This window comes from Sycon ciliatum, chromosome 11 (genome assembly GCF_964019385.1).
Source record: "Sycon ciliatum chromosome 11, ocSycCili1.1, whole genome shotgun sequence".
Classification (NCBI taxonomy): Eukaryota; Metazoa; Porifera; class Calcarea; order Leucosolenida; family Sycettidae; genus Sycon; species Sycon ciliatum.
In genome coordinates this window covers 14221982-14239536 of record NC_088653.1, presented here as the reverse complement: position 1 = coordinate 14239536, position 17555 = coordinate 14221982, and the positions used below count along the sequence as shown (strand labels likewise).

The 17555-nt window shown below is 46.9% G+C and overlaps 1 protein-coding gene across 2 annotated transcripts in view; it reads right to left on the bottom strand.

Annotated features, from left to right (window-relative positions):
* LOC135827738 (uncharacterized) overlaps window positions 1-17555 on the bottom strand; it is a 192470-nt gene that overhangs the window by 37752 nt on the left and 137163 nt on the right. For both annotated transcript variants that reach the window (XM_065340189.1, XM_065340188.1), the window contains exons 15-17: window positions 9585-9866; window positions 7666-7842; window positions 4806-4892 (exon numbers count right to left, since the gene is read on the bottom strand). In XM_065340189.1, the coding sequence (XP_065196261.1) occupies window positions 4806-4892; window positions 7666-7842; window positions 9585-9866 (546 nt within the window). The remainder of the gene's footprint in view (window positions 1-4805; window positions 4893-7665; window positions 7843-9584; window positions 9867-17555) is intronic.

The following is a 17555-nucleotide window of genomic DNA, read 5'->3' as shown; positions in this document are numbered from 1 at the left end:
CAAGGACCACAACGGGTCTAAGTGCGGTAGGCGCCAGTAACTCTGCTGCTTTGGCTGCAGTTCTACTGATTTCACAAGCGCATGTCCTGCTGTCCACACACCCCTCTCTGTTCTCACTTTGAATCACTGCTCCGTAACCACCCTGACAGTTCATTGGCTTCGTATGTTATTAACGGCCTCCGCTGCGGCTTTAACATTGGCTTTACCGGCAACCGCATAACTAACCAGCACTCGTCCAACCTCTCATCAGCATTCCAGCACTCTGCATTTGTGTCTGCACAGCTCACCGCTTCCTGCAACGCCGGCTACACGGCTGGCCCATTTGACACGCCCCATTCCCATTTATATACTGCTCTGGCATCGGCGCCGTTCCGAAAAAGAATGGCAAGCTACGCTTGATACACCACCTGTCTAGCCCTGCCGGCTCCAGCGTTAACGACGGGATCCCTGCCGAGCCTTTCTCTTTGCAGTACATCAGCATTGATGAAGCCATTAATATCATTATGTCCTCCCCGTCTCCTGTCTATCTCTCTAAACTCGATGTGAAGAGCGCTTTCCGTCAAATACCTGTCCGCCCACAGGATTGGCATCTCCTCGGCATCCTGTGGCAGGGGGAAGTACTACTACGACCGTGTCTTGCCATTTGGGCTCCGCTCTAGCCCGGCGGTTTTTGATGCCGTGGCAGCCACCATCGAATGGATAATGCACCACGAATTCTCCATCCTTAATTTGCTGCATTTCCTGGACGACTACTTGTGAGTGAGCGTGGGCCACGCAGTGGCGAATCGGCAGCTGGCCATTCTTCTCCGTGCATTCTCATACCTCGGAGTCCCGCTCGCGCCTGCGAAGGTGGAAGGCCCGTCTCGAACCCTGACATTCCTGGGCATTATCCTGGATTGTGAGAAGATGGAAGCCCGGCTCCCGGACGACAAATTGGCTGACATCAAGCGCCTGTTGACTGCAGCGGGCATCAACCCCACCCTGTCTCAGCGCGAACTCGAATCTCTTCTGGGGAAACTCTCCTTCGCTGCAAGAGTCATCGTACCCAGCCGGACGTTTATGCGGCGCCTGTGGTCTATTTGCAGTCGCTACCAGCAGCCTCACTACCGCATCAGTCTGACTACCGAGTGCCAGGAAGACATCCAATGGTGGCTACGGCTCCTGGAACAATGGAACGGAAAGTCATTCTTCCTGTTCCCAGATTGGACACCATCTCCAGACTTGGAGCTGTTCACTGATGCTAGTGGCACCCTGGGCTGGGGCGCATTCAACAGTGGCCGCTGGCTTCAAGGGACCTGGTCTCCTGAGCAACTCGCTCACAGCATTGAGTGGAAGGAGCTCTACGCGTTGGTCACAGCGTGCTGCACATGGGGCAAGGAATGGCGCCAGCTTCGTATCACAATGCACTGTGACAACAAAGCTGTGGTAGATTGCATCCGCTCCGGCACATCCAAGTCACCGCCAGTGATGACCCTGATCAGGGAGCTGTTCTTTGTGTGCGCGCGCTTCAATTTCACCGCCACTGCTGCTCACATTGCTGGCCAGTCTAACTGCATTGCCGATTCGCTGTCTCGTTTCCGCATGGAGGAATTCCGGCGTCTCGCCCCAGCTGCTCAAGCACAACCAGAAGGAGCAGTGCTGCCATTCCAGTCGATGTAATAGCCTTGACATACAGGTACCGATTGTCATTGCTAAATTGCCGTATTGAGAACCTGCGTTGGATTTCATCCATCTGCATGCCTACCTTTATCCATCTCGTGCCTTGATCACTTGTTCTTAGCTCTCGTGCATTGGTGGTGAACGCTTGCTGGGGTGCCGTGTGCTGGTTTTCTGGGAACAGCTTCCTTCAACTGGTTGCTTTGCTGCTACTATCTCTGCTTAAAATTGCATACTATTGGTCGGCTGTTTGCGACGCCAATCAGTAGTCGTTGCACCCGGTTGTGGGTACTGCTGCGGCTCAGTCGTGAGCGATCACTTTGGCTGTTTGCAACGCCAATCGCTTCACCAGTTGATCGAAACCAGCACACTGGTGTACCCCAATCATCCTTGTGCGGTGTTGTGAGAATACGTGGGTATGCATGCAGCTTTGCTCTGTGACTTTCCATTGCATGTGGTCACTTGGCTCTCCCATTTCCTATACACTGCTCTGATGCATTCGGGTGCAAGCGCTAAATGTTGGGTTAGCTTTTGGGCTAACCCTAGTTAGCGATAAGACCGATGCGCTGCTCTCTATCGCATGCTAGCTGCGACTGACCTAGCTTTACACGTGCACTCAACTGCTGCGCATGCGTGCCCAAATCGCCTTGGGTAGCTCTTGCTGCGCTGACTTTGGCTTGCGCTTTCCTTTGCAGTGTCACTGAGCAGCAACCGGAATTTGTTTGCCACCCACCCTCCCATTCCCACATTATATAGGGGGGAACAGCTTCTTTCAACTGGTTGCTTTGCTGCTACTATCTCTGCTTAAAATTGCATACTATTGGTCGGCTGTTTGCGACGCCAATCAGTAGTCATTGCACCCGGTCGCGGGTACTATTGCCGCTCAAGCATGAGCGATTGCTTTGGCCGTTTGCAACGCCAACTGCTTCACCCTGGTTGGCTGTTTGTAACGTCGATCAGGGAACTTTGCACCCGGTCGCGGGTACTGCCGCGGCTCAGTCGTGAGCGATCACTTTGGCTGTTTGCAACGCCAATCGCTTCACCAGTTGATCGAAACCAGCACACTGGTGTACCCCAATCATCCTTGTGCGGTGTTGTGAGAATACGTGGGTATGCATGCAGCTTTGCTCTGTGACTTTCCATTGCATGTGGTCACTTGGCTCTCCCATTTCCTATACACTGCTCTGATGCATTCGGGTGCAAGCGCTAATTGCTATTTTACGACTGTTGTCTGCACGGTTGTTGTTGAAATACATGTGGTAACATGCATGTTTTAGATAGATGTGAGTCTGTTCGCTCCCTTATCCGAACATTCTCCTCCTCCGAACGCCCAATCAGACAGCCCCTGCTCAGAGGGGAAGGCATCACCGGCACTCTACTGTACATACAGCCGTGAGGTCTGCATTCAATCCGTCACTCCATAATGTAAATAACTATGCACTCCTGCCCGTAGTAAAGGAAAATGGTGCATCGTCTTCAATCTTCTACAGCAAAATGAAGGTGGGGAAAGTGACAAGGTTGCATTCAAGATTTTACTATTATAATTGTTGCAATACTATAATTGCAACTCACGATAACTGCAGCCTTCAGGCCAGCATGCAATCCGTCCCTACAAAATGCATGTACAGTCAACGTTGCGAATAACGACACTCGGCGGGCCATCAGGAAAGTGTACTTAATTGCGAAGTGTCCTTATTCGCGAAGTGCCCTTACACCTAAAATCCATTCGAATGTATGTGCGCCCATGGTTTGTATTGTGTGATATGCATCAACGAAGCTCTTTTCATGCTCAATGCGTAGCCTATTTTCACATTGCAATTGGGAGGCACTATAATTATGGTCTAAGTGCAACGGAATTAAATTGAAAAATAAACCTTTTCGAGCTATCTATAGCAACGTCTACAATGTACAACTATGATGATTACTGTGCAATCGTGTGCAACTACATGTACATATACATGTAGTTGTGCTGATCGCTCCAACTATCTGGAAACAGAATAAGAAAAAGAAAAAGAAACGCCCCCCCCCCCCCCCCCCCCCGCGCACTTGGCTGCATCTTCTTGCATGTCTTCTCTTATCCATCACCATGGGTTCTGGTACTCCTATACGACCAGATTGTGCAGCTCAAATGGGTTGCTGTCACGGCGGACTCGAAATAGCTGTCAAAAGCCCAGAAAATCTTTACTCAAGCAGTGTATTTGGCAGGGGGGGGGGCAATAAATTCATCTGGCTAATCCCGAATTGTCTTTATTCAGATAGTCGTTATATCCTAAGTTAAATGTATACAGTTAGATGGGACTTTTCTCTGGGCTGGGATATCCTGTCATTATTCGCAAATTGTCGTTATATCCGCAGTCGTCTTCAGCCAAGTTAGCTTTAACTACGAGCTCCTGTGTGTAGTAGATCAAGAGATTCATGGATGTCCCTCGGATTGCATATTTTACCATCCAGGAGAATGAAAGAGGAGTCATCAGTCTGAGAAAGAAAAGAAAGACATGTGTGACCATAATCGTCGGGAATCGAACCCGCAACCTCTCGATTGGAAGTCGCTGCACATACCACTGCACCATATGGGATACACACACTCAGACTCAGACATGCCCATCGCGGAAGTGATGATAGCGAACAGCTATATTAGACATAGGCAATTGGTGTGCTTCACTGTCCTGCTGATCGTAGTAATCAGTGAAACTCATAGTTGTAACAAAGCTTCCAATCTCTCTCTTGTGTATGTTAGACATAGCAACTTGTGCTGGTATTACCCATTCAAGAGCTTGCAAGGCTGATGAAATGACTGCCACTAATTTTGGGCTCGTATCCACCTCACAAATGTTTGAAGTGGCTTTTTTTCTGGACAGTGAATCCCTATTTTTCATGTTCATTTTTTCATTCCTTTTTTGACGCACACACACGCCACACCACATACTCCGACATACAATGGCTGTTGGTAACCACCCAGGAGAATGAAAGAAGAGTTAGGAGAATGAGAAAGAGAAGAAAGTTGTGTGCGACCATAATCGTCGGGAATTGAACCCGCAACCTCTCGATTGGACATACCACTGCACCATATGGAATACACACACACACACACACACACACACACACACACACACACACACACACACACAAACACACACACGCAGACTTACGTTTAAAGCCATACCAGTATCCGTCTTCTCTTACTTTATTGAGTAATGTTTTATTGAGTAATGTTTCTCCAAGTACACCAACATACTCTAAAAAAAGTTACACAAAGGCACACAATGAAAACCTTGGCAAATTAATTCCGTTGTGACTCAGAGTTTGATGGCTGAACCAAAAAAGAAAAGAAAAAAAGTTAATAACACAATAACACACAAGCAGATCCTGCTGAAGTAACCATGGTTTATTCAAGGTGCGGTGTTTTGCCAAGCAGAGTTCAAACAAAATAAGCAAATTACTCAACTTGTTCACCGAATGCAGGCTACTGCCACCGAATGAAGGAAATGGGTCATTTTCACTGAAAACATACCTCTGTAGCGGGCCGCAGTCTCTCTTGGAGGCAAATGCACACGAGTCTCAGTGAACACACTGTAACTGGCAATTGAAATGTAACTATAACTGGCAATGAAATTAACTGGCAACTAAATTAACTGACTGGCAATAAAAGAATCGTGAGCAGCAGCTTTAATACAAAGGCAGACTCCGTACGCTAATGTACGGGGATATGCTAACGTATGGGGATACAGTACGGGGATATGCTAACGTACGGGAATACAGTAACATACGGGGATATGCTAACGTACGGGGATACGCTACCGTACGGGGCTACGGTAACGTACGGAATATGCTATACGCTACACATCTACTTCCTCCGGAAACAAAAACTTCGTGGCTTTTTTCACTACTTTTTTCGCTCTTTCTCCCTGGTTCTGTAAGCCTGAAACACTGACATGACATTTCGGAATCGTAGGAAAGCATGATTCACATTCTGGAGAGCCGACAGTCGTCGCAGAGCAAGGGTATCGACACTACAAACAAAGCAAAGCGAACATGTTTTTCATTTTTGTCCACCAGGCGCAATGGGAAGAAAAGCACTGCGCTCACTGCTCGTCGTAGCTATTTTTTAGTTCCGAACTTGACAGCAGGACAATGGCACCCAGGAGCAAGAAGAGTGGAAAATGAATAACAATAGCAGCTAGCATTTTGACATCTTCGCCATCCCCGAAACGCCTGTCGCATGCAAACAGGTCGGCAAGATGTCAAAACTCCAAAACTCAGAGATGTGACAATCGCCACTTCGCGTCGCATGATTCACATTCTGGAGAGCCGACAGTCGTCGCAGAGCAAGGGTATCGACACTACAAACAAAGCAAAGCGAACATGTTTTTCATTTTTGTCCACCAGGCGCAATGGGAAGAAAAGCACTGCGCTCACTGCTCGTCGTAGCTATTTTTTAGTTCCGAACTTGACAGCAGGACAATGGCACCCAGGAGCAAGAAGAGTGGAAAATGAATAACAATAGCAGCTAGCATTTTGACATCTTCGCCATCCCCGAAACGCCTGCCGCATGCAAACAGGTCGGCAAGATGTCAAAACTCCAAAACTCAGAGATGTGACAAGTTCAAAATAGAAGTCGTTCAGCCACTGCAGAGCTCAGACCTCAACGTGGACGATTTCACCTTTTCCAGCAGCCTCGACAATGTGTTCTTGGTCGCAAAGGAGAACAGGCCAGAGCTGATCGCGGCAGTCAGGAAACACTGGTACGACTATGATATCCCTCGGAGGAAATTTGATATATTATTTGGCTTTGCCTGTGTTTGTTATTCTGGGGCATCATGGAGCGAGAGCGGAGGCGCTAATGAGTGCCAGCGCTGCAGCGCTACTGTGGTCTCCGCCGGGATGTTGGAGAAGGCATTCAGGTAACAGCGAAGACGATCAGGGACGCGGAGAAGCTTCTCCACCATCATACCACATCGCGTCGATCAACCTGCCACTTGGAATGGTTTCAGCGGTGATGAGTCAGGCGATGGCGACCCGGACGGAGACTCTACTCCCACTAATCCATCCTGTAGGTATTGTGGATATGTCTATTGAATGTGTTGAAGTGTTTCTCTTCCAAAAGAACACTTCTTGAACTCCTTGAAAAGTCATGTAAAAAAGTCACGAAGTTTTTGTTTCCGGAGGAAGTGCAAATTTCATAACTCTGGCAAAAATGACCGAATTTACTAAATCTAGACCATCCTGGAAAGCTGCTGCAATGAGAAAAACAGTGGACAAGGACAATGGATGAAATACAGCAGAGAGGCACTAACACAAGTGAAAACTTTCAAAATGTTCAAGAGCTTGAAGTATGTCCTGCTTCATTACATTCTAGTCTCCAAGAGTATTGTTATCCTGATTTTATGTGACATTTTTAACACCTTTCTATTACATTGGTTGGGATTGATTGTTATTGGTTGTAATCCAAGCTCGGACGTATTCTGAATTTTGGACCAATTAACTCTACATAGGGGAGCCCATTGGCTGGACTCTATGCAAAGAGTTATGTCCACCTAAACTTTGAACTTACAGTTGATTACTAGTTGGGACTGTGTATAGTGGATTTTGAACCAATGGGCTCTATATAGGGGATGGACATCATAGAGGGTCTGGACGCTCTACTGAGTCCAACATATACAAATGAAAATACAAAAACGGCAATTTTGAACTCGGATGGTGAGCCAATTAAATTATGGTGAAAAAGGGGTAGGACAAAGTGTTACGAGTTATGACAAACCGTAACTGTCCACCAACAAAACCTGATCTTGTACATTCAGCGGGTGCGACAAAATGGCACAAACCTGACTCTGACTGTACATGTATAAGATCTGATTACGTTGGTGGACAGTTAGTCACAACTCGAAACATTTCGTCCTACTCCTTTTCCCCAAAAAAGACAATTTGCAGGAATTTCCTCCGACGTTTGGAGCAGATTCCTAAATTTTGCCTTTTTTCGGCCGAGTTTTTAAACGATTCTTTACAACTCACTGTAACACCCGGCTGTATTCTGCCACATTCCCTTATAAGGATAGCCGGGGATGTTCTCCTGCAAGGATTTTCTGTAGCCCTGCTTGCATGTCACGTGACCTTCTTCGTCAATGTAGTCCAAGCCCTCGTACTTGTGAATTCCCCGGCTGGACATCGAACCGGCTTGAAAACGGGCTCCTGAAGTACAGAAAGGCAAACGTACTAATCAATGGATCAGTGTCAGGATCAGTACTAAGCATCGAAGACAAGATAACAGAAAGTAGTGAACGCACTTGACGAGAAATGCATTACAGTCGTCCCTCTCTAATTCGGCACTTGTTTATCCAGCACCCTTGCAAACCAGCACACTTTCTGGCGAAACGGATTTTTTCAGTTCATTTTCTAGGCTTTAATTCGGCACTTGAATTCCGCCTCCAGCAGCGATTTTCTGCAACAAATCACTCAAACTGTACATAATTTGATTTTCTAATCCAGCAGTCGTACATCGCATACCGTCAGGGAGCATTGTAACATACACAACACATGTAACATACACTTGGGAATACACTATGCCAGTGCACCGGATATTCCCAAGTGTATGTTAAAGACATGCATTCCACAAAGTACTTGGATTGACACAGAAAATCCCTACGTTTTGACGTACAACACCAACATGTATGTTAACAGGTGGGCAGGGTTGGAGGGCAGGATTTGATAATCCAGCACCCTTGTTAATCCAGCAGAAAATGCCGTTGCAAAAAGTGCCGGATTAGAGAGGGACGACTGTATGAGCAGTGGAATTGATTGTTTGGTAGCCATTGAATACTGATAGCCACACACCACACTGTCCTAGGTGCAGAATTCTTTACACGGTCCCAAAGTTCTTCATATTTTAGTATGTGGAGATATTATCAGAGTAGGTACCTAACTGATACATGAAGTGACATGAACTATTCATTTTCATTGACATGCTACTCTCACACACTGACCTCTCTCTTTCTCTCTCCCTCTCTTTCTTTCTCTCTCTTTCTCCTTCTCTCAGTCTCTGTCTCTTTCTCTCTGTCTCTCTCTGTCTCTCTGTGTGTCTCTCTCTCACCCTTTCTCTCTCTGTCTCTCTCTTTCTCTCTGTCTCTCTTAATAGAGCAGCTGTCTGTTGATAAAAGCCTAGTTCACATTCGACGGAATGCTGACGGCACGGGACGTAAGGGCCTGTTGGGAAGACTGGGGGAGCTGTAAAATCGTGTACGATTTGTACGACACGACATACTGCAGTCTTTGCGTCGTTCAACAGTGAACGGCGTCAGTCATAAAGCAAGGTCCGTGACAGGGACACTTTTGGACCTATTTTCTTGCTTTTAGGACTTCTTTTCAATTATTTCTTCTTGAGAGAAGCGGAATCAAGTTCACAAAACCATTTTTTCATGAACAGCAAAAAAGGTAGCTTCGAAAGGTGTGCCATTCAAATAATAGCTCCAGGAAATGAGAAAAACTGTTCGTCTGTCACGCTCCTGAACTATCCCTAAATACCATAAATTACATCAGACATTATCTTGCTAAAATTCAAGTCAAGTCATGTTAGCCATTCTGCGAGTTATCATGGGAAGCGCCGTGTTCGAAATGCAAAAAAATTCCAAGTACGAATCGGGAGTAGTCGGCGCACGACGCCGTCTCCTGTTCACATTCAAAATGCAGCTGTTTTGTACGTTTGCATCCCCGTCTACGCCCGTCTATGGTATGACAAGTTGGATTCATCCAACTCTTCCCTTCGCTTCCCGATCCGTATGACAGTACGGTTGTGTTCCCGTTGCTGGTGTTCACATTGGACGCCGTCAGACCGTCCCGTCGCTAAACCACTTTCAAATGTGTACAATAAAATGCAACACCTTCAAATGTACAAAGTATCAAAGTATCAAAGCAATTGGTGATGTCCCTTCACTTACCAACACAAACCGATGAAAAGTGCGCAACTTTCCTTTCTACGCCGTGAACTGTGAACCAGAGAGGGATTTTGTCAAAGGTTGAAGCAAGTTCTCTGCATTCAGCATCTCCTGTTTTCATTTCGATCAATACGCTATTCCATAGTGCCTGGCTTGGCAGGAAAAAGCCAATGTTCTTGCGACACGCATCCCGGGATTCATTGTATAGTAGCTTTTCGAAAGTCTTGGTGTGCACGAGAACTTTCCAATGTCCGCACAATTGTTCAATCTTTTGAATAGTTCGTCCTGTGGAACAAGAAAGGCGAGATGCTTGGGGATTAGTTTTAATGATGTGGGAATTTAAAATATACACCGAAGAAACTAGGTATTGTTGATTTTGTTTTAGCTTCCGTGTGTTCTATAATTTGGAAGACAAAATTACATCATAAGTTGACCACACCATCACCATCAGCTTCGCACTCTTCGGCCGACAACAACCGCTTCCCACAAAATCAAGCAGTTCCTTGCGATTTCTAAAATAGTACTCTTTCTGACACCTGTGTCGATCATTTTATGATTCAGTACTGTGAAACAAGTACCACTTCTCGGCAACTACGAATGGTTCAAATGTTGACCATTTTGAAGTGACTTCTTCAGATTTTACTGGAGTCTCATAGTGATGGGATGGCAGGTTTCATAAGGGTCTACTGTACAAGCTGAAATTTTGGGGGGTGTAATATTTTCAGTATTCTCCAAAATCAGCAGTTCCGTGCAGGGAAATTTTCGTTAACCCTTTGTCCTTTCGCCCATACTTGAAACGTACACCTGTGTACAGTTCAACCCACGCATGTTCAAAGCGACCTGGAAGCTACGCGGATCACCCGATCCACATGAAAATTCACGTGCACACAGCCTATGCTATGTAAAGGATGATACACGGGTACGGGTCGTTGGGGCTAGTTGCCATTTGAATTTCAGGAAATCAAAGTCGAAGTCTGCTTGCGCCGTGACTTCCGACATGGCAGCACACAGGTCGCTTGTTGCAGATGTAGCTCTTGTTTGAGGATAGCTGGAGTGACCCAAGCGACAATTCTATGTCCTCTGATGAAGAGAACGAACTGGACGAAGCCTTAGTTGAAGATGTTGATACTGATTTTGATGACGACGCGGACTATGATGTCGTAACCGTCGACCCAACTGTCGGACATGTCGACCGCTCCGATTTGAGCGCAGGATCGGCAGAACAGCACTCGAGTGGTGAAGAGAGTGTACCACCGCCGTATCTTACCCATCGTGGAGCAGCAGGGTCAGCTAGAATGCTGCAGCACGTGGAGAGGGAGCGTATGCATGTGCAGCTCAAAAAAATACAAGGGTCGCCTGGAGGAAAACTTCGCATCCTGGCTGATGCATTTCGACCAGGTCGCCGCGGTAAACAACTGGAGCCCCGTTCAGCAGACGCAGTTCCTGGGCCTCGCACTGGAAGGCAAGGCTCAGCTGTATTACCAATCGCTCCCAGCGGCCACTAGAAACGGAGGCCGCCAACAGCTAGTCCAGGGGCTGGAAGCTCGGTTTGATCCAGCGCAGCGCGTTGACCTCCATCGCGCAACGTTTCAAGCGCGTCGCCAGGCCAAAGACGAACAACTGGGTACTTTCTGTGAGGTGGTTCGCTCCCTGGCCCGGCAAGCTTACCCCCAGATGGCCGCGGGAGACCTCAACAGCCTGACAAAGGACCAGTTTATCTCCGGGCTTGACTCACAGGGCATACGGGTCCGCGTTCGGGAGCTAAACCTGCAAACGACAGACGGGGCCCTCCAGGCAGCGCTCCATCACCAGGCAATCCAGCTGCCGAACTACCCGCCGCGGAACCTGTGCCGATCCCTGCCTTTGCTGTTTCCCAGCCACTCGACACGGTGACAGACCAACTGAAAGCTGTGTTAGACCGTCTGGCTACGTTGGAGGCCAGTCTGCCAGGACCAATTCGTCAACTACCACAGCCCCCGCAGACGCAAGGCCGCACACCTGTCACTTGCTGGTCATGTGGCCGACAGGGTCAGATCAGCCGAGAATGCCGCGCCCGTCGTCCTGCGCCGACGGGAAACAACCGGCGGCAGTACTAAGTACCTCGGATGTTGACGTAAGCACTGTGTTTATATGCCTTGCTGTCTTGCTCCTTGCCCACCCTGTTACGCTCACGATTTTAACGGTTTTGCTCACTCTGCTGTACCGCCACCGCCTCCCTGATGTACGTGCTTTTCTCCCCGGCCTCTCCCCATTACACTTTTTTTCGTCGAGTTTGTCCCGACGCGACCATGCATGCTTTGTTAGACAGTGGGTCTTCCAAGTCAATTGTGAGCAAGAAGCTGTGGGATTCTCTGAGTAATCTCCCATCCCTGTCCTCTCCACCCCCCCCCCCTCCCCCCTCACGCATTCTTTCTGTGGATGGCTCGCCCGTAGCGATATTAAGCTGAGTTGCACATTTCTGTTTTGCCTACCACTCCGCCTGCCCTGCATGAGTTCTTAGTTGCCTCCATCCATCCAGAGGTCATTCTAGGGGTTGAATTTTTGCATGCCCAAGCGTGTTCGCTTGATTTCGCCGCTTCCAACATGTCCATTGCTGGTCACGTTATTCCCCTGCATTCCCCCACTGTAATCCCGTCACCAAGGTCACCTGTCCATGCCGCTTCGCTCTCCGCTACTCCCGTTTTATGCACGCTTCCTGCTGCTGTGACCGTTCCTGCCATGTCTCATTACATTTGCTCCGCAAAAGTTGCTTCCTGCCATTATTCTGATAGTCCCCTGCTGTTTGATCCTTGTGAGTCTACATGCAGTACTCATCACATTGTCGGCAACGCTACTCTGGCTACCGTCACTGATAACCATCACAGCCCGGGCTCTTTGACGGGTCCAGAGTAGACAGTAACTTTGAGACCTCTTGGGCTGTTGTTTAAGTGTAGTGAGGCCAGGTGTATTGGGTGTGGGGGAATGAATGGAGGGGAGTTCCTCGTGGCACCCTGTGACTGACTCTTGGCTCTGTGAGATGAAGAAAGCGTTCAGGGTGGTTGCTTTTTCAGCGGGGGTTGAGAGAGTCTGGCCCTGGGAGAGCATGTCTGGCAGAATAGGTCGTTGTGAGGACTGGAGGCCGCGCATCAGTTTGTGTAGGTTTGGTGTGGAGTGGCTCGTCCAAGCGCCATTACTGACATATGTAGATTTAGCAATTCGGAGAAGGTGAGTAACTTTGTTGCGTTGTGTGGTGTATGCTGTCCAGTTGCAGGGTGTCTAGGTGCGCAATTAGGCACGGTAGAGCCGGTGTTTTTCTCTGATGGCGTTAGTGAGCTCTGGGTTCAGCCGTGGCTTTGGGGGTGGCTAGTATGCCTCGGGGAGTGAGGTACTGCACAATGTTTGCGGGCGCAAGTGAGCGCTTTGTCTTTCCATGAGTGCCACAGGTTGTCTATGTTGGTAGTGTTCAGGGTGTCACCTTCCGGTAGTAGTTGTGTGCGTTCAATTTCGGCTTTCAGACTGCTGATGCTTTGGTTTGACCATTTCCAATGGGTGGTGTTATGGGTGGGAGGTGGTACGGCTCGAGGGGGTGCTGCGACTGGCTTGATTAAACCCTTTTTGGATAGGTGGTCCGAGTTGCCGATTTGCGGGAGGCTAGAGATAAGGACATAGTCGCTGTCTACATCCATGACGACGAGATCTAGGCAGGATTTAGGGTGCCCATTCTGCACAAGAGTGGGGAATGTGACATGTTGGTGTAGAGAGTAAGTTTGGAACAGCACTGCTAGATCCTCGCCAACAGCATCTGTCGTGTCAGAGTGGCACCAAGTGGCGTTCTTTGCATTGAAATCGCCGAGGATAATCTTTTGCGTTGTTGTTGGTATGGCTCGGATCAGTTCCTCAAGGTGCTGGCAGAATAGACGATGGTCGCAACGGGGTGGTCGGTAGACGCATGTTGCGTTGACGGTGCGGTCGTTGGCTGACAGTTTCAGCGATAATAGGTCAAAGCTGTCTGGGGTTGTTGTAGGGACGAGTTCATGAGGTATAGTGTCGTTCACGTAGAGAATCACTCCTCCGCCTTTGCGGGCTGGGCGGTCTGCACGATGTAGTGTGTATCCACTGAGGGCAAACAGAGAGTCTGGGTCGTGCTGGGTACACCGTGTTTCAGAGACAGCAATGGCATCATAAGGTGGCGTTGTTGACGATACTATTGCTGACAGTTCATCGATTTTGGGGTAGAGACTGCGAGCATTGAAGGAGAGGAAGGAGATGCTATTTTGTCCATTTCCGTTTTTCATAATTTTTTTAACTGGTGGGGCCTGGTGTTGATGCTGGTTCCAGTTCAGGCGTGACTCATGGTGACTCCTGTAGGACTCTGGTCAGCTAGCTTATTTTGTTTTTGTTTTTAGAGGCATGTGGCTGTTGTGCGCCTGGGGGCGTCTGCTCTAGCTGGTGGCGTCTGCGTCTGCGAATTGCCGGTGTAGAGTTTCCATTCTTCCTCCGCTGCATTGAGCTTCTGCAGGAGTTGTTCGGCGCGATTTCCATCTTCCTCAAGTAGGCTCTCGTCGTTGCTGTCGTCTTCCGCTGCCGTGCGAGGTGAGCCTGGCGAGTGGCAGTACATGCTTACACTGGGTGATAGTGCGCGGACTGCTCTCTCGTCGGCTCGATCGATATCTGTACTTCAAATTCAAAGGATCAGTTGGGGAAGTGCCTGGCCCCATAGCTCAGTGGTTAGAGCATTGCTCATGACAAGCAAGTTCCCGGGTTCGAGTCCTGGTGTGTCTGGCGATTTTTTCCTTTTTCAGGCAGTTCACTTCCCCAACTGATCCTTTGAATTTGAAGTTCTCCCAATCCTTTAAAAATTTAATCACTTTCTTTCACTTCTGGTAGGGTCCAGAAACTGACCGTGGTTGGTCCCCCGGGGGAGGGAGAAAGACCCAAGTGCCATCAGTATGTGTGGCACGTGTTGTGAGCTGCCTTTGGAGTGAAAAACTTGTCAGCGCCTTCTAGGTTCAGCCCGGTTCCATAGCTCAGTGGTTAGAGCATTGCTCATGACAAGCAAGGTCCCGGGTTCGAGTCCTGGTGGGCCTGGCGAGTTTTTCTCTTTTCAGGCTGTTCACTTCCCCTACTAATCCTTTGAATTTCAAGTTCTCCCAATCCTTTCAAAATAATAATAATATTATTATATTACAAAAAATAATAATATAATGAGAATGTCTCTTTCCCTCAAACCAGTTAATAGAATGTGTTGTCTTTGCAATTGTTTGGCACTGTTCGTCGTGAAGGTGCAAAATAGATCTCTTGATATTTCTCTCTTTTTCTTGTCACTACGTTTTTGTCACTTATTGGATTTGCATGCTGTTTTCTTGATTCTTCACATATATTTGTTCGTGTCACTTCTACACATAATTGGAGTGATATATTTCTGAACTTCTTTTCCTTATAGTTGTAGTCTTTTAGCTTATTTCCATCATTCCCTGTAGTATTTTGACAAGAAGGGAACGAAAACGTTCAATACTTTGGCACATGTCCTACTTGGCTGGTGGTGACTCTTGCGTAGATGCATGCGCAGATAATACATTTTTTGTTATATTTTCTGCCTCCGTCCTACTTTCAAATTATAATATTATTATTATTATTATTATTTAAAGAGTCGGCGTGGAGAAAGCAATTTTATTAGTGCAATTAGGAGTATAATAGATGCAGACATGGCCAGACAACAACGAGTTCATGGAATTTTTAAGGATTTTTATGTTATTCAAAATCGATTTTGAGACGGAAGAGAGCGACGTGAGCAATAAGTCAGCTGTATTTTGTCACTTGTTATCACGTCCAGATTGTCTTCGTGTGTACGATGATTCTCACTTTTCTGTTTTGTGCCGCGCAAGTTATGTTAAGCAGTTGAAGGTTCTGGAAGCTGTATGTCTTCGTGTGCATAATCCTGTTCTTTGTAAACAAAAGAAGCATGTAGTCGCGCTAAAGTTGGTCTCGTAGCTGGTTTATATCAGATGTAAATGTTGTGTCATGTTGCACTGTATCACCTCATGCTTTGTGCCTGCACTCAGCTATATATGTTAGCACTATGTTTGATGCCTATTATGTAATGCTGTAGCACTTCCTTTTTTGTTCACACTTTTAATTATGCTGTTATAAAATGTTCTATTTTTGTACACAGTACCCTCAGTTCCGATACTATTCACTGATGAGCGGAACACGAAAATCGATTTTGAATAACATAAAAATCCTTAAAAATTCCATGAACTCGTTGTTGTCTGGCCATGTCTGCATCTATTATACTCCTAATTGCATTATTATTATTATTATTATTATTATTATTATTGTGTGGATTCACAGGAAGTGTGAGTTACGAAGTCTGAAGAAAATGTTGAACGGCCTCTGCTGGGATGACGACTACACCATAGCTCAGTGGTTAGAGCATCGCTGGCTACAAGCGAGGGTCCCTGGTTCGAGTCCTGGTGGTGACAGTCAATTTTCTTTTCAGACTTTTCCCGTTTGTCTCTTTCCCTCAAACCAGTTAATATTATTATTATTATTATTATTATTATTATTATTATTATTATAGTAATAATAGTTCTATCCAGAATCGGCAATATGCTGGCCCTGGCCTGGAGATCCGCACCTACAATCAGCTTCTACTTTGCAAAATTAACAGATTAGCCCCCTTTATCGATTGATGGATCAATCGGTAGATTCGGCTCTGTTTTTCTTTCCTTTCTTTCTAGTTTTGAATTGTATGTTTAACGATTTCTTTGTATTCTGTATCTCGTTATCGTTATCTTTTCCTCTAGCCCTCTCGCTTAGGAAGAGCTTTCCTTTTTATGGCAGCTTAAGCGAAGGCTATATACCTGCTTTATGCAGGTTGATGCCAAAGTGAACAAGCAAAATAATAATAATAATATCTTTATTAGGATGACCCAGAGGCTTGTCGCCGATCAAGGGGTTCACCGCTTTGAAGGGTGTACATGTACATGTATGAGCTAAAGTGAAAGTAGTGGAAAGTAAAAGTTGTGCAGCGTGAATGCATTGGGGAGCACACAGGAGGGTGGGGGGGGGGGGGGGTTATGTACATGGCGTGGGTGTTGTGAAACCACAAGTTCTCTAGAGTGAACGGCCTTCTCGCTTGTGACATTGTGTTTGTTTCAATGCAGTTGTATCCCGACTCCGCCGTACCGCTGATGTTTACGACGTAGTATACGCTACATGCGCTATGTGCAGTTTGCTGTGTGCGCTGTAGTTGTATGTTGTATGTGTATGCTTTTCTCATATACGCTGTCATTTTCACGCTATAACTACCTGGTGGTTTTAGTGTTAGTTATTCATTCATTCATTTCATTCATTGTTCATTATTATTATTCGATGGAAGTGAAATATACTGTTGAGAATAAATAGTTGTCCTCGTGCCGTGTGGGGTCGTTCGTTCCTGACACTTTAGAGAACCAGACGGTTCACAACAGTGGGCATACCGGAGAGCGAAGCACTATGTTTGCAAGTGAATTTGCGAAACTCATTCTTGAAAACAATAATGGGTGGTTCTGCAGTTAGTCTTGGTGGGAGGCAGTTCCATAAGAGGTAGGTTTGGAAGAGAAAAAACGATTTTGATGTGGTATTTGCTTTAGGGAGAATATTTTTTTTGGGCGTCTTGCACTCGGTGTGATATTGAAATGGAACGAAGCTAGGCAACGTCGATACCTGAAAACAAATTTGTGCATGGTAACTAACCCTTTAAGAGCCACAGGAAATTTTCAAAATTCTGCATTTTTCGTGTTCCTCGGATCATAGCTTCAGTTCTCCTCACACAATCCTCACAATCTAGGGCTTCCTGGAACGGTCTCCGCGAGAGGAAGAGAATGAGGTTGATCATGATAGCCAGCACACCGTCTATCCAGCGCTAGATCGCAGAGACAGTATGAAAAACGCCCCAAATGCGCCCAATTGCATCCCGCTCCAGATATTTCATTTTACTCGATCGTGGAGTTC